The sequence below is a fragment of the Zalophus californianus genome, chromosome 4, assembly GCF_009762305.2.
Source record: "Zalophus californianus isolate mZalCal1 chromosome 4, mZalCal1.pri.v2, whole genome shotgun sequence".
Classification (NCBI taxonomy): Eukaryota; Metazoa; Chordata; class Mammalia; order Carnivora; family Otariidae; genus Zalophus; species Zalophus californianus.
Window position 1 is genome coordinate 165,337,231 of NC_045598.1, and position 25,127 is coordinate 165,362,357.

Consider the following 25,127-nt stretch of genomic DNA (forward strand, 5'->3'; position numbering starts at 1 on the left):
CAAATCATCTCAATCAACCTCATAATTGTTCTGATGATTTGAAGACAAAGAAAACTGGGACCAAAACTTAGTTCATAAATGATGGCATTAAGGCACAGACACTAGGATTAATGAAGAATTTTTTCCATTATGGATGCAGACTGTTGGTAGAAATTACAGAACTCTAATATTTCTTTGTTTCATTTCCCCTAAAAAAGCAAAGAACATATTGAATATTATTTATTCAAATGTTACTTTCTATGAGTAGACACTCTCTTAGACCCATCCATATTGTTTTCCAAGCTAATATGTTGTGAAAATAAATAAATATATTTAATTCTGAAAGCACTGATTTGTAATATAGATCTTCCCCTTTTTCTATGTTGAAAGAACTCAATAGCAAAGAGATGAGAGTGTGTTAATCAGAGCTCATTTAGTTATAAGTGATAGAAATTGAACTAGCCATGGCATAAACAAGGAGAAGTTTATAGTCTTATATGATTGGATAAATCAAGGTCTAGTGTTCCCTTCAGATGGTTAGGAGTTTCAATTATGCCCACAGTACTGTTTTCCATTCTTTCCATTTGTTGATCCTGCCTTGTCTCTATTGGCAATTTATTGATATAGGGCAAAAAAAGTTGGTCCCCACTAGCACAAGTTAAATGATCCTTAAGGTTTACAATCTCAGAGGAGATTTCCTTTCAACCAGAATCTATATAAATTGCCCTGGGTCCTGGACTGATAACTGTATCAAAGGGAATTTTGATTAGTTCAGCCCAAACCTATAGTTCTATACAGAATTGGAAGAGATAAGGTTAAAGCCTACAGTAGCTCCGTTAGTAGGAAAAAATATGCAAGGGTTGCTCGGCAAGCAGAAAAACAGATTCAGACAGAGAGGGGGAAAATCTACTCCGTGGAATTAATATATACTAGAAAAAGCTGGATTTCTTAAAAAAATAAAGTACATAGGGAATGTCAATACATTTTGAAATTATTATCTATTTCATAACTTAGAAAACAGTCTAACAAAATATAAAAACAACTTTAATCCAAGAAGAGATATGAAGAGAGTTATAGCCAAAGAAAACAATTAAATATTTTTACCTTTAAGTAAAAAATGTCCAAATGATTTTATAGTTAAGTTCTCTCTTACTCTCAAACGTATGTTATTCAGACTATTCCAGAGCATTGACAAACTCCCTGACACAGTCTGTGAAACTCCCTTATCATAAAACTAGCATAAAAAGAAACGATAGTCTAATTCATGCATTTGATTAGATGCAAAAGTTGTAATCAAATTATTAGTAAATTGAATCTGAGAGTGTATTAAAAGTTCAGAAACCATGCTCAAGAAGATTTTATGCAGGAATAGTAGTTTATTCCAGCATCAGGATACCTATGAACACAGTTTAAGGAGTGACGTAGTTCAATATGCACTTGTGTCAATGAATGGAGAAAAGTGACTTTATCAGCTATTCTTAATAAAAACTCAGAATAAAATAGGACTGAGAAGGAACTATGCAGATTTGGTAAAAAAAAAAAATGACTCTTTTCTACATATCTGTGTCAAATATCATGTGAAATGTTGAAATACCAAAGTCATTTTCATCCAAAGAAGAACGGGACAGAAATGCTAGCTCTCTTACTATAATTTAATATAGTTTTGGGAATTCCAATCTGTTCCTGCAGTAGACCTCTGGCAACAATGTTGATACTACTTTGGGGATAAACACAGATATGCTAAGGAACCTGGAGGGAATGAAGGGAAGCACCTGAGTCTCAAATGGCAATGTAAAGCAGTCATCCAACATCAGATCTACTCTTCTCCCAGACATGTCAGGTGAGAATAATAAACCATATTTATGACAGTATTAGTGGGGTTTCTTATAATTTGCTCATAGTGACTTCCCACAGTTAAAATGCCTAATTATCAAAGAATTAAATTAATAAGCATTAATTAATATAGCTAAAAACTACACAGATATACAAAAATCAACTATTCTTTATAATAGAAATATAATAATAAAAATAAAAAACAGTTCTTTCTAATCAGTTATAAATCCTACTACAATCCACCAAAAAAGTAGGAACGAGTTAGAAATAAAGCTATCATGAATGAAAAAGAGACTGCACTAAATAAGAAAAACCCATAAATTTTAAATCTGAGAAGACAAAAGATGACATAATGAGAAGACATTACATATTTATACTAATATAGACCAAAGCAATATATAAAATTGATGCAATTCTAATAAAAATTCACAACTAATTCAGCAAAAGTATTTTACAATATAGATGGAAGTTAAGTGTACAAGAATTGTCATGGAAATTTGAAATAGAAAAATCATAGCAGGAAACTCTTCCCACAAAATATTTTAAAAAGAAAACCTTAAAACTAGTGAAATTGAAGCAGTCTGGTTTGAGCAGAAAAAAATAGTTAAATGCATCCAGGCGTATATAAAAACCTTTTATGTGATAAACACATTTCAATTCTGTGGGAAAATGTCCTAATTAATAACATTGTTGGCAAAATTGTCTTTACATCTAAAAGAAAATACCCAGTCAAAATACATAAATTCCAGATGAATTAAAGTTTAAAATGTTATATATATATATTAACTTTAATAAAATATTATATTTATATATTATATTCATTGTATTTATATTTAATATATTATTTATAAATTATTCATAAATCTATATTATTTATTAAATATTTAAAAGATGCACAACACAAATACAAGAAGAAATGCCATAAATAAAAGGAATGATAAATTTGATAGAACGAAGAAACCAAAAACTTGGTATTATTTCAATTTCATCGAATCAAAATAGACTGAAAGAAAATATTTGCAGTGTATGAACAAACTAAGGGATATACCCTTTATGTGCCCCAAATGCCTACAACTTGTTATGAGTACAAAGACTAAGCAAGAATGGGCTAACTTAATGTGTATATCCATAAGGATATACTAGGTTATGCTGGACTAACAAATTAACCCAGAGATTCTAGAGGTTTAACAAAACCGTTTATATTTTGCTCATGCCACTTATTGTTTTAAAGATTTATTTATCTATTTGAGAGAGAGAGAGAGTACACACACTCGCAAGTGGGGGAGGGGCAGAGGGAGAGGGAGAAAGAAACTCAAGCGGGGGCGGGATCTCACCACCCTGAGATCATGACCTGAGCGGAAACCAAGAGGCAGGCTTAACCAACTGAGCTACCCAGGCACCTCACGCTCATGCTACTTATGCTGTGTAGTTTGGGAGATGGGGTGGGGTGGGGACCTCTATGCTCCATACTCCCTCAGGAACACAAACTGAAGAAAGCAACATCAATTTGTAGCTGTATACCTGGAAGATATTGCCTTCTTTTTCCTTTTGAGAGAGAACACCAATGTAATTCAATGCTTTGGCCTGGGAGTGACTACAGTCACTTATTCATATTTTAGTCATCACATGGCCACATTTCACTTCAAGAGGACAGTAAAGTATAATTCTCTGTTGACCCCGAATTAGGGGAAAAGTAGATAAATCGTGACCATTAATAATGCCTTCCAAAGAGCATGAAGCTGAAAAATTTCAAAGAGGATGAAGTCCAAGTGGCTAATAAATCTATGACAAGATGATCAACAAACTTGTAGCTATTAAATTCAGTAATACCGCATTTATAACATGTCAGATTGGCAAACACCTAACAGATTAGTAGTATTCCTCTTTAGCTTGTAGGGAAAAGCCTCCTTTTTACACTTCTGGGAAAGGGAAAATATAAAATTTAGGAAATAATTATTCAAGATGCATTACTTATTTAAATGTACATACTATTTTCAAAATCTGTTTCCTTAGTAAAAAAAGAGAAGAAGAAGAAAATGTATGGATACTTGTACAAGAATATGTATTTCAACATTTTAATATCATGATAAAGACAATGACCCAAATGACTATTGATTCATGTTTAATTACAGTGTGTACATTTTGTGGGCTATCGTATAGTCATTAGATGAAGGCCACCTATCCAAACAAATTGACTGGAAAAACAGTTATGATATAATGAAAAGCAGATGGAAAGTAATACGTACAGTATACCAAAATAAAGGTAAAAGAAGAGAAAGAGAGAGAAAACAGTGGGAGAAAAAGGGAAGAAAAATATGCTCTTATAAACATAAAAATATAAAATCTATATGCCTGAATTGTTGGTTAAGATTTTTCTGTATAAATTAAATTATCATCAGAAGCTATCTATGAAATGTTCTAATTAACCTCCCAAAACATTATTTGATAGGTTAAAAAAAATGACACCTCCAGCATTAAATATGCATTTTCAAGAAGATAAGTTTTTTGTTTGTTTTTATTAAATGTGAACTTCAGTTTGGGTTAAACACTTGTCTGATGATTGTCTTATTTTCAAATCTTTGGTATCAATCCATCTCATCTCTGGCATATGCCCTTATTAGTAAAAACTTGCATTTGACAAATAATGGAATTTCTATTCCTCAGTTCCACAAGGCAAGAAAGGGAATGTCAGTTCACTTTAAACCATAAAAATTAATGATTCTAAATGTTTAAATAAAATAATCATCTTTCATGAAAATGTTCCACTTCAAAATTTTAGGTCATCCCATAAAAGCAGATGACTTCATCAAAATTTTAAATTCTGGCCATGTACTCTAGTTGAGAGTTATTTTAATATTTAAATATCTAAATAAACTTAAATTTAAGCTAAGATTTATATAAATAATATGTTTCTAAAAGGCAGCAGTCTTAAAACATAGAGTTCACAGTCATAGCTTAATTTTGCCACACACTAGCCATGTGATCTCGAACGAATTACCTAATTTGCTCTGCCTCAATTTCTTCATCCATACAATACCCATACAATAGGGCTAATATTACCTACCTTACAGGTTTGCTGCAGTTGATTAAATGAGATGATGCATGTGTTTAAAACAGTATGTGAGGACTCAACAAGTGCTATTAACACTATATTGTTGAGAATGCACTCCATCACACAACTGAAAATCAGTCAAATAATTACAATATCTGATTTCTGGAAGCAGCAAATGATGTCACTTTCAGAACTCTATGAAAGCTGGAGATTTTTCTTTATATGCTTCTGCCATGGACTTTAAGCTCTCTTACCAAATATTTCTAAAGAATATAAAGTTACCATATGGAAATAAAAATGTACAGACATTTGAAATCAGGTAGCTTTTGTTGTATATATGTGTTTTTTATGTGTGGCTGATGGGACAATGGGAGCTCAGTAGTTTAACTCAATCTTGTGGTGCCTTCCTATTTTTTTACACTGATCAGGGTCTTCAACTTGTCTTTAGGCTTTAAGGTTTCTGCTTCCTCAAAACACTTAACATCTATATAGGATGTAATATTGTATAATAGAGAGCATCATGAAGTCAACAAACTTAGAGTCTCATCTAGGCTCTGCAGTAAGTTAATGATCTGATACTCATGTCCATTCACTCACACATTCCACAAATATTTATCGAATGGTTATTATGTGTTAGGCATTGAGCTGGGTACTGAGAATTATAACAGTAAACAAAACAGACCAACTTCTTATCATCATAGTGCTTACACCCTAGTTGGTTTTCAGATCTGTTAAATTGAGTTAAAATTGATACCTCTCAGAGTTCTAATGAGATATAATGAATTAATGCAGGTAAAGTGATTGCAATATACAAAGTTCTTGGTAATTATTAATTATCCTTTTAATGTTGCTTAGGTTTTCTCAGATGAAGATGAAAATACATTAAAAAAGTTGTGCAGTGTTAATGGATGCTAATAGTTCCAGTGGAAAAAACTATCTTCCTTTCTGGTTAATATGCATTTGAAATAATGACAATATAAAACAAGAAAAAAATGTAATGTTTCTGAGGCTAATGGAGCAGGATAAATAGCTAGGTTATTCTTCCCTTTTAGCAGGAACACCTAGTGTCATATCTTGAATCATAACTTTGGCAAACTCATAAATCTCCTACAGAGCAGATTAGCTGTTTTGTTATACCCCAATATGGACATCACTGGTTTTAACAAGTAAGGAATATCATTAAACTTCTTAAGATTACAGTGGTAATTTATTCATTTCTGCTTTTGCACACAGTAATCAGCATACTTTCATGTACATAATAAATATTAAATGAATTTTAATTGAATAAGAATGAATTACATTTATAATAAAGAACTATTTTCTTGATTTGCAACATTTGTTGCCTCTTTATAGTTTAAGATAGTTACTGTCCAAATTCTATAGAATAAAGCACTGATAGTTCCAAAGATTAAAGCTGAAGTTCTAAAGATAATGACAACTTAATTAGGCAATTATGTATCATTTTATATTCATAGATACATTTTTGGTCTCTCAGTCAATAGTATGGTCTTAAAAAAAAAAAAAGAAAGGTCATTTTCAAACTGAGTTTTTTGGAGCCCTAAGGTTTCCCTATACTCAGAGGGAATGAGGGGCAGTCTGACCATTGGGGGATGCCAATCCTCCTTCCTGACCTTCCATCAGAGCAGCCCAGCTTTTAATTTTTTTTTTCTATTTTGGGTTTCTAAAAGGAGATTTCATTTGAAAACTTATTTTCTTTTAAAGAAAGTTTCAAAAGCATGGTCCTAGGCAACTAGCAAAACACAATTTAAGAATTAAAATACATTGTAAAAAAGAAACTCTAGTTACATAATTTAGTTGCTACCTTTAAAATTAAAAAAATAAAATATACCAAAAAATACATATTTAATTTACAGGAGATTTACAGTCAGTGCTATCTCATGCAAAATCTACAGATGAGAAAAAGAAGATATCTTTAGATAAAATCTGGGAAGGTTTTTTAGCAGGTGTTCCATTTAGAACCAACACACTACTTAACAGAGAGCATGGTAATTATGAAAATTATTTTTAGTAGGCAAAGTTGCTAAAGCTATCTGCACATCAAAATTTGAAACTTCTCAAAATGAACCCTGCTTCAACTCTGAGTTCAGGTTTTAAATTATGGAGAATGCAAAAATATGATTTTCACAGTAGGAAAAAAAATCATGGTAAACTAAATCTTTAAGGACATACTTTTCCCTATATTATATCACATTATACATGTTAAATCATTTGTTCAGCTTTACTAATCACTTATCATGACATAGCAAAGGGTTGCTAATGGAAATATGAAAATAGATATGACATATTTCCATCTGGTAATATAGTATATATCTGACACAGGTCTTATACAGCAGAGAAAATGTTATTTTGTGATGAGTGGAGTTAAGAAAGTCTTCACAGAAGAAATATTTGAATTTTGTCCTGAAGGATGAGTGATGTGATGCTATTTAAATAAGAATAGAGAATCCAGAGGAATTGTCTGAATGTCCAGAGAGGAGAGTTATGAAACAATTTGCTGGGATGGAGAATTACAGAAAATTCGATAAAATTGTACTGTAGAAAGAAAAAGCGTGAAGAAAGCTGGAAGATAAGACGAATCAAGGTTGTGGACCTTATCTCTAAGCAATGAAAAGTATGGAAACACCTACAGCAGAAGTGTAATATGACATTTTTCTGCTGCTGGAGAGCACCATTCACAGTGTGGACCTTGGATTAGAATAGATTGAAGGGAGGGTGAAGAATAAGCGCATCATTCACTAAGAATCGCCTATGTTGGTTTCAGCTATCTCATCTCTGTAGATACTTGTGCTTAAATAGTTGGGTATGTTTTTCTCTGTCACTATATCATGATTTCCCTGAGAGATAATACCTGGCTGTTCTTCCTATATTCAACAATTCATTCAGAAGCCAGCACATAGCAGATCCTTAGGATTTTTTTTTAACTATTTGTTGAAAACTGAGCAGAAAGAAAACAAAATAATGTTTAATTGTGCTACTTTACCATGTACTTCAGCTCTTGAACTGCAGCAGAGTGGAGAGCTTTGTGAATATTGATAGAACTCCCCTACTGCTCCGACATGTCCATGAGCTTTATTATAACTGTGCTCTTTGTTGAAGCTTTATCATTAATGATTAATATAGTTTCTAAGGTTTAAACAACTGTAGGTTCTCTGACAGGTAATCTTCACAGGGTGAAGAAAATAATAAAACCAAGAGGAATATAAGGATGACAGTTTCCTTTAGCCATTTAGAGTGGAATTTTTTTTTTTAAATCAACACATCAAAACATAGATACTTTCAACAAAAGCTGACTATTCTTTAAATGTAATTTTGTTTTATTTACTGAGGATAGATGTGGGTTTTTAAATGGAGGAGGGGCATATTTAAAATGATAATCAGGGTAACCTTTTTATTTTTTTAACTGACATTTATACAGATTTCCTGAACTATTCAAATTAATATAGTGCCAAATTTAGTCACAAGTTAAAAGCACAGGATGCCTGTTTTCTGTCTCCCTGACAACATCATGCATTCAGTTCCATGTGTCCAGATACAAAGGCATGGCAAGCCAATGTTTGGAAAAGGAAACTGATTAAAAATTATTATTATGTAAGTAAGAGAATTTTACACAGCTGTTGTTGAAATTGAGAAGGTAGAGAATAATGAGTTTTACCATAACAGAAATGATAAAATCAAGCCACATAATCTTCTGATGGTTTCTTATACATTTTCATCTCTTAAGGTATAGATTTCAATTGAATTTATTAACATTTACTATTTTTTCAGTCAGAATTCTATATTCATATATATACAGTGTGTATATATTCATATATATAGTGTGTACATATTCATATATATGTACACTTATGTACACACACACTATATATGTGTGAGCATATATTTATAAATAGTGTGTGTGTATATCTCCTTTGTCTCTATTTGAGTTTAATCACAGTTCATCATATGTCAAGGATATTTATGATTTTATAACACTTGCCTCTATCTCTTATAAATGGAACTAAAACAAAATATTTTGTTGTGCACAGGTAATTAACATCAGTCTGCATCATTACCAACACTGGGTGGGCAGTAGCAATTTAGCACATCTGTGGTCTATGACTTACATAGGAATTGATAATTTGAACACCAAAACCATGTATTTGATCTGAGAGAATAACTGGTCGATCCCTCTAACCCCCTCAAAAAATGGTACCTTGGATTCTTGGAGGAATTAAGTCCTTTACTTTAAGTATTAAATAATTAGTATATTATTTTTGCCAGGCAAATTGTATAAAGTATATAAAGTTACATTGTCTATTCTGGGAAAGGCTAGGAGTCCAGAGTGACTAATACATAGGGATAGTACAGTGGACTGGGGAAGAAATGAGGAGTGCAAAATAGACACATTGTAAGGGGGAAAGAAAGGTAGGTCTATGTTTACTCAAAGAGAGTGAAATCAACATTTATAGTTAATTGAAAAAGAGGAGTATTTTGTTAGAATATATTCTTGCTTGTGTTTTGGGAAACTTTTGTTTCATAGATGCAATTAAACTTGAATTTAAAAGTATTCTCTGGTGGTATTAAGATAACATATTTCCCATAGTAGCAATTCATCATTACCTTTGTAGTTAACCTTGAAGCCAACAGATCCGACACTTTCATCTGTTTGAAGGTGCAGCCACATTTGGCTACTCATGCTCACTATCAAGTCTGGCACAAAGCTTCCAGTCAGCCTAAAAAAGAGATGGACGGAGAAGAGAGAAATGGGCTATTAAAACACTCTCTGAATGCAAATTATGAGACAGAACTGTTTCTCAATACTTTCTTGGCTAGAAAAAAACAACTGTCAGATAAACTTGCAAAACTATGCATTGATGTAATAGAACAAACAGCACAATTTAGTGATCAAGATTTATTATAAGTAAGTACCATTTCGTACGTTTAACTAGGTTAGGTCTTTCATAAACCCTCAGGCAAGATACTAAATTTTAGACTATCCGCGAATCTTATACTTCTTTTTGAACTGAAAAGAAAAGAGTATCTAAAATATCTTTAATTTTTTTAAACACCAGGAATGCTCTTCATTTTAACCTTTCAAGTTTTGCAGAACTTTGTTCTAAAGAAATATTGTGAAAAATATTTAAGCACTGTGCAAAACAATAAAATGGCAAGGCATATAGTATATCCCTTTGCAGTACTGATATCAGACTACATATGTCATTTTTTTACTGCAAATAATTTTATCTTAAAGAACATGCTGCTAATTTGATGTAGCATCACTGAATCTATGCATTAATAATCTCATTCAGTAATGCTCAATTTTATAACTGTAAAAAGGGAAATTACCTTATGTTTCCTCTACCATTAATTATGTTACAGTCACATACTTGAACCAAAGCCAAGGGTCATAAAAAGGAGGAAAGCAAATGAGTAAATAAGACCTTGGGGGGAAAAGTGTCTAGAATAGGAAGAGGAAAAATAAATGGACTCACTGCTGAGTAAAATATCCATAGTGTTAGGAAAGTCTAAGTTATATACTAAAAAGATAGGTTTTTAAAAGGGGGAATGCCTAAGTGTTTATGTACGGTATTGCTAAAACCATGAGGATTGCTGAGAAATTACGTGAAGAGAGAACGTATAAAGTTTTCTTCTGTAATAAAATGGGCACCTTAAAGAGAGCAGGTTTTTGGATGGCGGCTACACTACGATTAAACCAGCAGAGGGCAGCACCGATGCCCGTATCCTCGAAGTGACCCGGCAGCAAAATGCTTTGCTCCTTATCCAGCCACCAAAAGGGTAAAATATCATCAGAGGACTGCGTTAAATATAGCTGTGTCACCAGTGTCCAGTGTTACAGAATTTATGGGAATCTATTGCAAATAAACCCAGTTAAATATTATGAGCTAATTATGGGATTATATGTGATACTGAGGAACACCGTGAAATATAAAATACTATATTATGGAATTTTAAACTATATTCATTGTCTTCCTGCCAAATCAAATTTAAAATTATTATAATACAAAAGATATATGTACATACATTCTCCTTTGCAATATAGGTGTATATTTGTCCTATGTATACATATCTGTGGGTACACAAACACACACACACACACACACACACACACCCTACCATTTGGAAAGATCTTTCAAAGAAATTTTGTGGCATATGAACTTTCAATTTTCAAATTGGTGAGTTCATAAGTACTACTCTTTTGAGCTCTAGTAGCGAGACAGGTTTATGGGCAAGAGTGAGAGCTCAAGCTCAGAGACATGACAGAAAGCAAAATGATTTCATTATGAAGTGGGCATGAAAGCTTAATACTACAGGATATACATCAGATACACCATATCAAATATGCCAACAATCTGCCTCACACTAACTATTAAAAGTTAGTGTTTTCAGGAGAGGATTGCATAATTGCTCCTTCTTATGTTCTCTTATTTCCTTTTCAGTCCTGAACTTTTACCACCCTAAACCATGATACCGTCATCGGTTCATAAAGAACAGCTAACACATACAGGCTAAATCGTTCCCTCGCTAACTTGATTCCACATTGGATGGTGTAAGGGTAAATACAAGTCTGAAAAATAATGATAATTAAGTTAAAATTTTCCCTGATGCCACAAGGGGAAGAGAATACCCCCTTCTCTTTAGCATTTCCTTTAGAATACTTGAAATTATAAATGACATCTGTTTATTTCAATTATATAAAAATCTTTTAAGTTAAATAAGCCTCTTGCCAGTGTTGCATCCCGTGAATGTCTTTCTTGGAGGCCTGGTTGCCATTTTTTTGAAATGTGATCATCAAGGAGGACATTGTCCTGTCCCCCTGTTTTTGTGGGAATTTAAGCTTTAGGCATAGAGATCCATGATGTAACTTCCTGCCCATGATAAAGATAGGAGTTTTATTTAAAATATTTCTGGATAAGGGCAATTAACATGCAGGTAAGGGACTGTATCTGCCTGACTTTATAAAAGGGTGAGATTTATTTCTTTGCAGTCTCCTTGGTAGGTAGCCTATGATACACATCATAGTCTGTTTTAATGCTTATTCACTATTAAAACTAGGTTGACAGGTGATTCTACTTTTAATTATATTTCTCCAACAACTTGGTGATGAGAATAGGATACAAATGGCAATTCTTGAATTAAATGGACCGGCTAAAAGTGTTATGGTCACCAACAATCTAATAAGAGACAGTGGATTATAAAGTCTTTCTTCTAGGACTCTGCTTTTTTGAAATACTACCTGGGTGAACCACTCTCTCAAATTCAAGATTTTATTATTTAGTAAGCCAGCATAAATTGGGCTCTAAAATCCCATCAAGATCATGATTAGGTTTGATGGTGAAAAATATGGGAAGCCTGCAGTTCTTTCTCTTAAACATGTAATATCTCTCTGTCATATTAGGAATACACAGGAGAATCTAATCTTTCGGGATTTTTGCACATTCTAGGAGGGCCTGATTCCAAGCAAATTAAATACCTGTATTTATTGGATGTAGGTCATTCTAAGAGGAAAGTTAAAAATGATTTAGATAGAGAAAAGACTGGGAAGAATGGGAGAAAATGTGAGAATTCAAGGGACTTTCTCTTTCACAGAGGGCCTGTCTTCTTTTCCCCTGCTGTCTCCCCTCCTTCTGCCTCTCCTGTCTCTTTATTCTTTAAATTTATAGCCCCACACTTGGGGATGTGTATTAGCTACTGTGTGGAATTCTGCAGCCAACAGATTTTGCTCATTTGATGGAGCAAGCATTTGGGGGACCAGAAGGTCACCTAGCACACCAAAGATTAGCCAGCATCCTCCACAACTGTGGAAGAACTAAGGAACTGTGGAAGACCCACTGAAAGAGACTGCTCACAGCCTTTCCTCTAAAGGTGACCTGGGAGAAACTACAGTGTTACAAACAGAAGACAGGTGAATCCCCTATTATTTTCCATCAACACTGTGTTGATACTTTTTTAGGATTCAGAAGCATGGATCCAGGGGTGGACCAAAAGCATCCCTTGGTTCTATTCTATCCATCTTTGTCTTTTGGCTTCTCTTGTTGGTTATCCAAGCTGAAATTAAGGAAAAGGGAGTAGAAATTAAAGAAAAGGCAAGGATGACTATTACTCAAGTTTTAGCAGTAATTACTCAGTTTGGGGACAATCTGAACAAATATGAAGAAGAAAATAAGAAGTTAAAAACTGCAGGTTAACTGTTCAGTTAAGACTATCTACTAAAGAAAATCATCTCTATAGTGGTGAAGAATCTGTGAAGGGAACTGAAGAGAAAACAGTATTTTATTATTGCAAGAGGCTGCAATACTGGAAGAGGAATTGGAGAAAAAAAGACTCCAAAGGATGTAGAAATTGCAGAAATAGGAATCAGGAATGTCCAGGAGGCTAAGAAATACCTGGCAAAATGGTTTAAAATTGACAGACTGAGGAAATCTCAGCGGTAGGAACTGGTGAAATGTATGTTTCAATAACTTTCCCTTCAGCTAACATATCATTGCTTTTTCTGGTAGATAGTAGTGTTACTTATTCTGAAATTTCCCCCAGAAATTCCTCATTTTCCATCTGGTGATAGATCAATAGAGGTCATTGGTAGTTTGAATCAGCTTTATGCTTCTTTCTTTCCTACTGTGGTTCTAACCTGAATAGAGCCTGTGACTGAGGAACACATTTTCTTAATTTTTTTCCTGATTGTCCTGTAAGCCTATTGGGGACAGATCTCTTGTGCAAATTAAGACTACCATATTGTATATTCCATTTGGAGCGTCTGTGAATTGCCCTTGGAAAAAGCATCTGGTTTGGTTACTGTGTGCCTTCTGAAAGAAAAGGGATATAGCAGGGAATAGCAGGCCTATACCACGCTGGAAAAGTACCCTGAACAAATCAATGTATTACTTTGGCCCCAAGGAATAACAACACTGGTTTAATCTGAGATGTAGAACCAATAGAAATCATTTATCAGAAGTGTAAGTAATATGCCAAGCAATACCCTTTGTTGACGGCTCAATTAGAAGGAAAAAAACAGTTGTAAAAAAGTTAGAAAAACAAAGGATAATTATAAAAAGAAAGGGCACTCACCCTATAATATTAATACTGCCAAATTCCCAGTAAAGAAGTGAAGTAAATATGATAAAATGGTTGACCTTTGTACAAGATCTTTAGGAAATAAAATTGTTCCATTAATACCTGTAGTTCCTAACACCAGAACTATTAATAACTTTGGTACCATCCTCTGCAAGGTTTTTCTCCAATCTATCTATTTCTGTTGTTTTTTTTTTTCCTAGTTCCCCTAATGAACAAGTCTAAATCTTGTTTACTTTTACTTATGAAGGAGTCCAATATTAATGGCAAAAAAAAAAAAATTACCTCAAGGGTTTCAGTACTCTCCTACTATTTCTCCAGTCATTTACAGGAAAACTTAGAGAAAGCTCTCCCACCAGAAGGATCCATAGGTATTCAATATATGAATGGTTTGCTGGTAGAATCAGAAACTAAAAAGCCAAGCAGGGCTGATGCTTTGCCTTTGTTACAATTCCCTCCGTTCACAAGGGCACAAGGCCTCACGAGATAAACTGCACTACTGCCTAACTGAGGTAAAATATTCAGGGTATCTGTGGACGCTGAAGGCCCCCAAAAGGATACAATATAGGAGTGAGCCCATTTTGCAAATGAAATACCTTGTTAAATAAAAACAACTTAGCCAATTTGGGAGACTAGGAGGATATTGTAGACAATGGATTCTAACCAGAGCAAAACCTCTGATAGAGCAATTGTGTGATGATTGCTTAGTATCGTCTCAGCGTTGGGGGATTCTGAATTTTGAAAAGCCTTTCTAATTGTGTTGTCATCAAAATAAGGGCGCCACTTTTGGAGTTTTAACTCAAAAGCAGGGATTAGACCACACTTTAATAATGTATTTCTCAGTGCTTCTGGAGGCCAGGGCACTGGGGATACTGAGACTCTGTGGCAGCAGCAGACTTTTAAAAAGGCTCAGGTCCTTATACTGAGTCACTTGACTTATTTCCATGCCCCATGTGCTGTGACAGCTATCTCACAAGTCAGGTTCCAAATCCGTGGGTCTGCCATCAGACTAGTTATAAATGGTCATTAAAAAAAAAAAAAAAAATACTGTTAGGAAATGCAAACTCTTAGATCCTGATTTTTGTTTTTGTTTTTGTTTTGTTTTGTTTTTACCAGATCCTAATCAATTAGATGATCACAACTGTTCAATGGTAATAGAGGAAGACACCAGGCCCTGACTTGGTTTGTCTGATATTCTTGTTCATAATATTTGCAAATGGGTCACGTACTCAGGATAAAGGTGGCCAACGTAAGGCTTTGCATGGTACACTGACTTCTTACAAAATTTTGGAAGTTTCTATTTCACCTAGAGCTAAGGTTGGCACAAGCAGCCTCATCAATAGCAATCACAAGAATTGCACCCCCATATAATATGTGTTTGTTGCCTGTCATGCAACAGAACAAATTTGGAAAAAAAAAAAACACAGAAAATCCTATACTTTGAGGGGAAATGAAGTATCTCATGTAAAATTGATAGCTGACTTGTTAAAGGCTGTACAACTGCCTGCTCAGATCAGTAACATCTTGTAGAGCTCACACAGGCAGAAATGAAAGCTTCTGAGGGCAATGATTTTGCTGACAGAGCTTCAAAAGCCACTATTAAATGTGGCAAGATTTCAAACTTAGAAGCCTTGCATTCAATAAAAACAAGCAATTTTTGTTAATTTCCAAAATATGCTTCACACACAAAAAATGTAAAAATGGATTAGAAAAGGAGCTAAAAGTAATTTGACTGAACTATAGGAATGATCTGACAAAAACATTCTTATGCCACAGTCCTTATTTCTTGGTTAGCAATGCTGTGTCATCAACATAATCACCTAAGTCAAAGAGGGATTTTTAAAGGCACTAGACTCTTACCACATATACTTAAAAGATGAAGTTATTCACAACATATTAAAGAGATGAAAAATTTGCCAGCAGAATTCTTTACAGGCCACTCCCCAGGTCTGTGTAGGCAGTTCTCCCCAACCAACTTCTCTAGAATTTTTGGTGGCATTTGGATTTCATATAATTATTTCCTGCAGAATGTAAGAGATTTTGTCTAATTATGGTATTATGATATCTGGATGGTCTGAATAAGTTGTTTCTCTCTTCAGATGCCAATGCTCAAGCAGTGGTAAAGTCTCTCTTCATACAAACATTTTCCACTTTGGGAATACTAGAGCATAATGAATCGGAGAGAGGAAGTTATCTGATTTCTACTGCCATCCAGGAACGATGCAAATATTTACAAATTCCTATAAGATCAATCAAACGCATTTGCTAAAATTCAGCAATATACTAGATTAAAATGGCCTACAACTTTACTGTTAGCTTTGTGAAAAATTAGAGCAACCTCTGCAAGCAAGCCTAATATTTTTCCCTTTGAACTTATATTTGGCAGGCTTATGAATTTGGGTCAGAGATCATGTCCTGTACCCAATTTAACTGAATGCTCTCATAAACATGTTCAATACTTCAAAGGGCGTCTTTCTTCCCCAGAAGTCCTGAGACATAAAGTTATAAGGTAAAGGACCTTGAAAGACCCACCAGAACAAGTCTGCTACCTCTATTGACCAGGAGAGTCTGTCTACCTAAAACTGTTGTAGAAGAAAGATAGGCTCTTCCTGTGCTGGAAGGACTCTTTCAAATGCTGCTGATCACCCATACAACTATCAAAGTGAAAAAAGAAAACCAAGGGAGACCCAGGCTTGCCAAGAGAAGCCAGCAGCATGTAAAGGGCTAGGCAGTGGTTCTCACAAAGGACTTGAAAATTAAAATTCTCGAGCAACTGATGATGGCACTGAACTCAACTGAAAAAAGGTATTCTAGCTAATGTATGATTTTCATGGATTACCTTACTGTATTATTCACAGCAGTGTTATTTCAATATCTTTTAAAAATCATATTTTATTATGGACAAAAACATGCTATCTGTTAAACTATATTTTTCTTTCCGTACTCCCAGTAATATGTCCCACAGTCACTATTCCCAGACATCTCAAAATTGTATTCCCAGTGGCCAAGACAGCCTTAGCATTCCCCTGAGCTTGACTAAACTTTAGAGTGTCTTCTTCCTGACTACAGGCTCCTATTCTACTTTTTTTTTTTTAGAGCCTTTACTTTAGAAAACTTGGAATTGTACGTCTTTTCTCTACACTTCAAGAAGCAACTTTTCTACAACCCAAGAATGTGTTTCTCAAGGAGCTGGGAGCCATCCCTCTGAAATATAATCATGAAACGAGTTAGCACTCTGATCTTTCTGTCTGCTCAGCTTTGATCAGCATCTATTAGCAGACACAGGTGACCTATTCACATCGATTAATCTCCCACCTACTGTTCTCCAGTACTTTCCCTCTAGTTCACCCCAGCTCGTAAAACCCACCCCATCTTTTATTTCAGAAGAGTTGAGTTTAATTCCTCTTCCTTACTGTAATGGCACTGACTCCTATTTCAATAGTCTTGGTCTCTATTGCAGTAGAAGTCAATAGTCTTGAATAAAGTCTTCCCTAATTGTTTAACTAGCCTAGCATAATTTTTCTCTTACACCAGTAGACACATGATCTGCACTTCTCAGTCCAGCAATCTAATTATTGGCAGAGCAAAAAGTGCAATTATCTTCTTACTAATTTTTAATAATACCAGAGTAAAGTAAATAATACCCATCCTGATACTCACTTTCTAATTTTGACATAAAAAACAGTTCTGTTAACTTGTTTGGTAGGATGCTGCAGAATGAAAAGCATTTAATTAGAAGACAAACAGAAATCTGGTTTTTACAGACTAAGTTGCAGAAGACAGGTTTAATGCCACTTGATTAACTTTGAAATAACAAGTTCTCTCCAGTCCAAGTGTAGATAAATAAAAGTGAATGTCTATTATCCACAGAGATTTAATTTACTGTTATAATAATATAAATATTGATTTCGACCCACACAAAACATGTCCCTTAGGCTGGGTTTGTCCCCAAGACTTAAAATAATTAGAGTCAGGTATTATTAAACACTGGAAGTCCAATATGTACCCTTCAACAGGTGCTTCATAATAGTACTAGATAACGGTATCGAGTATCTTTGTGTTTGCATCTAGGGAAAATTATTTGGAAAGATGGAATAATTACCGAAGAGCCTAGATTATCTTCTGAATGTAATGTCGCTTATGTAATTGATGAGAACTTAGGAGAAATTTACTGGGACTCTCAAGAAATAAACTCTTACTGAAAAAATTAGATTCAGGCTCCAGGGTGAGGCTACTCCTTAGGCTTGGTTTGGTAAGATTTTGTAAGGAGCTATAAAATAATACAATAGACAGTGAATCATTTGAATATGTAAGCAATATAGACAACATAGCAATTTGTAAAACTAATGTATGATGAAAGAGAATATTTGACCATTGCTATTCAATAATTTGCTTTACCCATTCACCATTGGTACAACATATTTAAAGGTTATTCCTCCAAGGCTAATATTGTACTGAAATTTTAAATTCATCCTATTGTATTCCTGATAATTGCTTTGCTTTGTATTTTACTGTGAATTTGCTGTATATTTAGATGACTGCAAACTGCCCAGAGGAAAGTAGAAACAGCAACAGAGATGATTATAAAATTGTAGTTTTATTATAAAGTAGTCACATAAAGAAAAATTATAAGTGCCAATACAAATTAAGAAAAAAAGTTTCAAATTGTCCTTGGTTCCAAAAGGGAAAGAAAACTTTCCTACTTTTCCATTTCTTTTTATCATTTCCTTTAGAAAACTTAGAATTAAAAATACTTGCCTTCTCTGTGTTTTTCAGGCATATTTAAATGTTTTGAAAGCTAAACAAACCTATTCCAGTTTTGCACACCAAGATATCCTTCATGAAGGCCTTGGAGCCATCTCTTTGAAATGTGAACATGAAGAAAGATGGCGCCCCTTCACCCTGCTTCTGTGTGTGAGAGTTAAAGCCTAGATGCTTTGCTCCAGGATCTAACTTCCAGCTTATCATAAGGAAAAGAGTTCATTTTGTTTTACTTTTGATAAGGATAATTAACATGTATGTAATGGTTATACAAATGGGTGAGATTATTTTTCTCTTTTTGCAATCTATTTAGCAGATTGCCTACAATGTGTGTCACAGTTTGGCTTAATCCTTAATAGTAAGACTGATTAATTCTTTTCCACATATAGTGAAAAGGATTCACTTTGTTGGTAGGTGATTTTATTTTTAATTATATTTTTTTAACACTGATATTTCACTTGAAACTATGCTCTTTGCATGCAGCCTCAATGGCTAATTCCTCCCGACAGCCTCTCAAACACTTTAGATTAGACTCAAACTCGAGGATTCACCTACTTTGGACAACTTTCTATTCAGCTCACACCCTTGACAATAAAGGGTGCTTTTTTTGCAATGGAGGGGGGAGTTTTACATCATTCTCAAATGAGTATTCAAATGGTTTTAGTATGTTTTTTGTTTGCTTGCTTGTTTTTTGGCTTTTGGGTTTTTTTTAGAGAGAGAGAGCATGAGGGGGAATTGGCAGAGGGGAAGGGAGAGAGAGAATCTTAAGCAGGATCCATGCTCAGCACAGAGCCCAACGTGGGGCTTGATCTCACGACCCTGAGATCATGACCTGAGATGAAATCAAAATTTGGATGCTTAACTGACTGAGCCACCAAGGCACCCTGGTTTTAGTGTGTTTTTAATATGCCTTTTTGAACCTATTATCTATAAACTTCAAAAAAAAACCTTCTCTAATACATGTTTGTTAACAGGCTGAATAACCCCAGGGTTCATAAAATAGTCTAATCTTCCTAGTTTGCCCCTTTGTGCTAGAATAAAAGAGTAAACTCCCTAAATAAGTACACTCAGAAATCTTTCTGAAGCACTCAAATACAATATGAAATATAGGATGGGATCTATGAAATTTCTATTAGGCTCAATGCCTGATTTTCTTTATAATCACTCTAGCCATATGTGTGCATACATTAGAGATAACAGCTATATTCCTACATTCCAATATATCTTTTTGTATCATACAAATAAATAACATTTGCTTTTTATGGAATTATATTTAACATTAATTCTTCTAGTATAGTACTATCAAGGGTGATTTATATGTTAATTTTGGATACATGAAATTCACTACACCTGAGGATGGCTGCAAAATATTAGATTAAAAAAAAAAAAACAAAACCGTGAAACCTTGAAATATCACCAGTTGGGTGACATCAGAAAGTGGTGTTGCCTCACATCGTTTGGATGGTTATTATCAAAAAGACAAAAAAGTAACACATGTTGGTGAGGATGTGGAGAAAAAGAAACCCTTGTGTACCTGGTGGGAAGGTAAATTGGTACAGTCACTATGAAACAGTATGAAGGTTTTTCAAGAAATTAAAAATAGAACTACCATACTATTCCGCAATCCCACTTCCACGTATATATTCAACGGAAATGAAATCAGCATCTCCAAGAGGTATTTGTACTCCCATGTTCACTGCAGCATGATCCACAACAGCCAAGATGCAGAAACAACCTAAGTGCCCACTAGCCGATGAATGAATCAAGAAAATGTGGCATATTATATGATGGAATAGTATTCAGCCTTAAAAAAGAAGGCAATCCTGTCATTTGCAACAACATAGATGAAACTGGAGGATATTATGCTAAATGAAAAAAGGCAAGACAGAGAAAGACAAATTCTTTTTTTTTTTAAGATTTTATTTATTTATTTGACAGAGAGAGACAGCGAGAGCAGGAACACAAGAAGGGGGAGTGGGAGAGGGAGAAGCAGGCATCCCGCTGAGCAGGGAGCCCGATGCGGGGCTCGATCCCAGGACCCTGGGATCATGACCTGAGCCGAAGGCAGATGCTTAACGACTGAGCCACCCAGGCGCCCGAGAAAGATAAATTCTACATGGTATCATTTACATGTGAAATCTTTTTTTAAAAAAAGTCAAACTCATAAAAACAGAGAGTAGAAAATGGTTGCAAGGTGTTGGGGAGTGGGGGAAATAGAGGTTGGTAAAAGGGTATGAATTTTCAGTTACAAGGTAAGTTCTGAGCTTTACTGTACAACATGGTGACTATGATTGCTAACGCTCTATTGCTGTCTTGTATAATTGAAATTTGCTAAGAATAGAACTTACATGTTCGCATAAAAAAAAAAGAAGAAAAAAGGCAAAGGTAAATATGTGAAGTGATGGAAGGATGAACTAACTCAATGAGGAAAATCCTTTCAAAATATATACATATATCATCAAATCATCATGGTATATACCTTAAATACTTAACACTTTTGTCAGTTATATCTCAATAAACCTGAGAAAAATAAAAAGAAAAAATGAATCAACATATTGGAATAATAGTAATATATTGCTTTAAAAATAATAATTCATAGAGTACTAGGAATGACAGAACTACATAATGTTAGCTCATTTAGGTAACTGAGTAGTCAGTAATTGTGGCACTTACTTCATTCATGGATTTAGGTTTCAGAAGTTCTTATTGGCTAATTTGAAAGCATAAGATATATGAGGGTGTCTGTCATAGTTCTTATTTCATACACAGATAGATTTCTGTATCAACATTTGTTTTTAGGAAAGATAATTTGAAGATCAAGACCTTAGCACATATATCTTTGTATTCAGCTATGTGTACCATACTTCATTTATATTTTTAGCACTCTAGCAAGGTGCAGTCTTATCATATTTACTATTAGTGGGAGGAAATCTAGCAATTTAGATACCCTTTCTATATTTTGTTCCAATTTCTTTTTTACAACCACATTTGAAATACCTACCATAGTACAAATATTCCTGATTAAAAGGGGAGAAACACTAACTAGAAAACTTTTTTATTTTAGACAATTCAATCCATGCAAAATAAATACACAAACCAAAGCAAACAATAACAAACTGACTTTTTCTTTAGTAAAATCATCAGTGTTTTCATAATAGAAAGATGTAGCTATAATCAAATGAAGAAATGATGAAGAACCATAAAAGTAAGCTATCTGTATATTTAATAATTTGTTGCTAGAAATCAACATGACACAGAGACTATTTGCATATTGCGGCCTAAATAATTCTAAAGTCCCAAAGACATATATTTACTATTGCCCAACAGCAAGTCATTTTCATGAGTACGCATTAAATCTTGTCCACAGGACTAAATAGTTGCTACTGTCAGTTTGATTTTTTTCCCCTGATTGTGATAGCAGTGAGTGCTGTTGAAATTCCACTGCTAGAGAATGAACGGGCCCCACCCCCTCCCACTTCATAAATTGAAACCTAATCCCCAATGTGAGGATATTTAGAGGTGGAGACTTTGCCCAGAAATTAGGTCAGGAGAGCTGAGCCCTCATCACTGAAATTCAGCCCTTATAAAAGAGGCCCCGGAGAGATCCTAGGCTCCTTCTGCCTTGTGCTGACACCGTAAAAAGATGGCCATCTAAGAATCAGAAGGTCAATCCTCACCACAGATTCTCCTGCCACTGTGATCTTGGACTTCCAACTTTTGGAACTGTGAGAAATAAATTTCTGTTGTTGATAAAACACCATGTCTATGGTATTTTTGTGACAGTGGCCCCAGTGAACTAAGGCATCCATAGATCACAGTACGTCCTTGCCAATGTTTGCAAAGATACCTTCTCTGCTCACATGTCTCAGTAAGTGTCTTGGTGCAGAGGAACTTCGCCTCTCCCACTATAATTCATGCAATACCTAGCAGTGTTAACACAGGCTCTGTGTTAGGTATTTTGGGAAACCCAAGATGAGTAAAAGATAGTCACTGTTCTTAAGGAACTTAAAATGATGGCAAACATGCGTGAGTGAGTGCGTGAGTGAGCGAGTATGTGTATGTAGTGGAGGAGGGCAAGGAGAGCGCAAAGCAAAGAGCAGTGAGAAGAGATTTTTTTTTCCTTTTTTTTTTAATAACTCTAAGATGAGGGATGGAGAATTTTTCTCACCGGTCAATTTTTCTAAGCACTTTTTATTTATACTGTGGTCAGCAATCTCTTAAATATATTACCTTGTTGCTATATGTAGTATATTCCCTTCTTTCATTAGCCCATGGTGTTTATTGGTATTTAGATTTTTTCATTATTCAGAGAGGAAAGTGTAAAAGCACATTTGGGAAGGTACAAATTCCCTGGATGGAGAAGAGTTTGCTCAAGGAAAATACCGTGTGTAGTGGTCTGATACCAAAAAGAGTGGAGCCTAGATTTTTTTTTCTAATTTTTTTTAATTTTTTAAATTTTTTTATTGTTATGTTAATCGCCATATATTACATCATTTGTTTTGGTGTAGTGTTCCATGATTCATTGTTTGTTCATAACACCCAGTGCTCCACGCAGAATGTGCCCTCTTTAATACCCATCACCAGGCTAACCCATCCCCCCACCCCCCTCCCCTCTAGAACCCTCAGTTTGTTTTTCAGAGTCCGTCGTCTCTCATGGTTCATCTCCCCCTCTGACTTACTCCCCTTCATTCTTCTGGAGCCTAGATTTTAACAGAGTGAATCACTGAGTAGTTTAAAAAAAAAAAACTTGGACAAAGTAGCTTGTCAAAACATATGGACCAATGAACTGAGGGCAATAACAATAATCTATAAGCATAACAAAGCAAAGTTATCTTTTCTAGAAAGCTAATATAAATATTATTTAAGTATTCTTAAAATAAATAAAATACTTACTTAAAAACTATATTAACAAAAGTGTGTGTGTGTGTGTGTGTGTGTGTGTGTTTGTGTGTGTGTGTGTGGGGGGGGTATTTAAAATTAAAAAAAAGAGAGAGAGTTCCCAAGGAGGGGTATTGCTAGTCTATACTAACACATACCTGAGAAGGAAATTTTGCATAGTACACTGAATTTTTAGAAGAAATTAGAATTTCAAAGTAAGAGAATTAACCATGTTTAGATATCCAAAACAACACCTCTACCCTTAAGTTATTTGTTCAAATACAATGTCATCCAATCAATATCAGTGCATATTCATAAAATTTCCATAGGTATCTTAGAAGACTTTGTTTTCCTCATCTTTTGTTTTGCAAGTTTTCACCTAATTAATCTTTACAGTGTCACCATGAATTCAATAAGGAAACAGCAAAGCATGTGAGAGAAAAGGCAAGAAAAACAAAGAATCACATGCTTGATCAAATACCTAACCATCTTCTTTTGATGCTACAAGAAGGGTGGACTAATTAATCAATGTCCTCTCCTTTTTTATGCAGATGAAATGAGGGTTGGAGGTGAATTCAATGCCAGTAACTACCTTATCATCACGGGTAGTTCTCTAGAATTTATTACATCCATTTGCACTATCAGGTGAATTTACACCTAAGTGTGAAAAAAAAGCACATGGAAGACAATCTGGAGAAAGTTAATGTTATTTTAGCAGCCTTTAAAAGATGACAGCATGATTGTTCAAATCTATTACCTGAACTTTTATCAGCTGCCTAAATTCATATTCTCAGATCTTTTGACACTTGTCACTATAACACCATGAAGTTGCCAGGAATAAAAAATGCTGTTTCACAAAGGGGAAAAAAATGCCCTCCAAGTAATTCCATTGGAGAGAAAATGAATGAGAAACAGAGACAAGTGTATAAATGGGCAATTGACTATGGGACAGCAAATGGCAGAAGCAACACATCTCTGAATTGTGAATTTTGGTTTGCAACTTAAGTTGGCGTTATTTTAGGAATTTTCGTCTGATAAAACTATATGGAGAATTCAGTATTGCATATGATGTCCAACTACAATGCATTCTCTATTACTTAATAATTTTATTGCTGATAACTTCATCATGAGTATTTCTTTGGAGCCAAAGTCTCAAGGTGAAGAAACATAGCATACTTAAATTACTTTTAAGTTACTGTATTGCAAAAACTAAATCCTTTGTACTTCAGAGAAAGTAATTACAAGAATGGTTTTTAAAAACCTTTCGTAATTAGTTCCTTTTTGGGAGGGTTATTTTAACTATTGAATGTGTTGTGACTTTATGGACTATACATATTTTTTATGGAATAGAATATGACAATTGACTTTACTTTTTAGAACTTAAATATTAAAAGAAAATGAGAAACAGAAATGCCACATATTTCCAATGCTTAATTTAATCCTATGACCTAAACACAATAGGTTGGTATGTTTCATATCTGGTTAAATATTTACCAAAGTGATGTGTCCTGTGTTTATTAATGAGAACTTATAAATT

The 25,127-nt window shown here is 34.3% G+C and overlaps 1 protein-coding gene across 4 annotated transcripts in view; it reads right to left on the reverse strand.

The window, feature by feature from the left end:
- Positions 1 to 25,127, reverse strand: part of CSMD3 (CUB and Sushi multiple domains 3) — a 1,160,406-nt gene that overhangs the window by 537,232 nt on the left and 598,047 nt on the right. For all 4 annotated transcript variants that reach the window (XM_027574671.2, XM_027574666.2, XM_027574669.2 and 1 more), the window contains one exon: positions 9,485 to 9,597. In XM_027574671.2, coding sequence (XP_027430472.2) covers positions 9,485 to 9,597 — 113 coding nt within the window. The remainder of the gene's footprint in view (positions 1 to 9,484; positions 9,598 to 25,127) is intronic.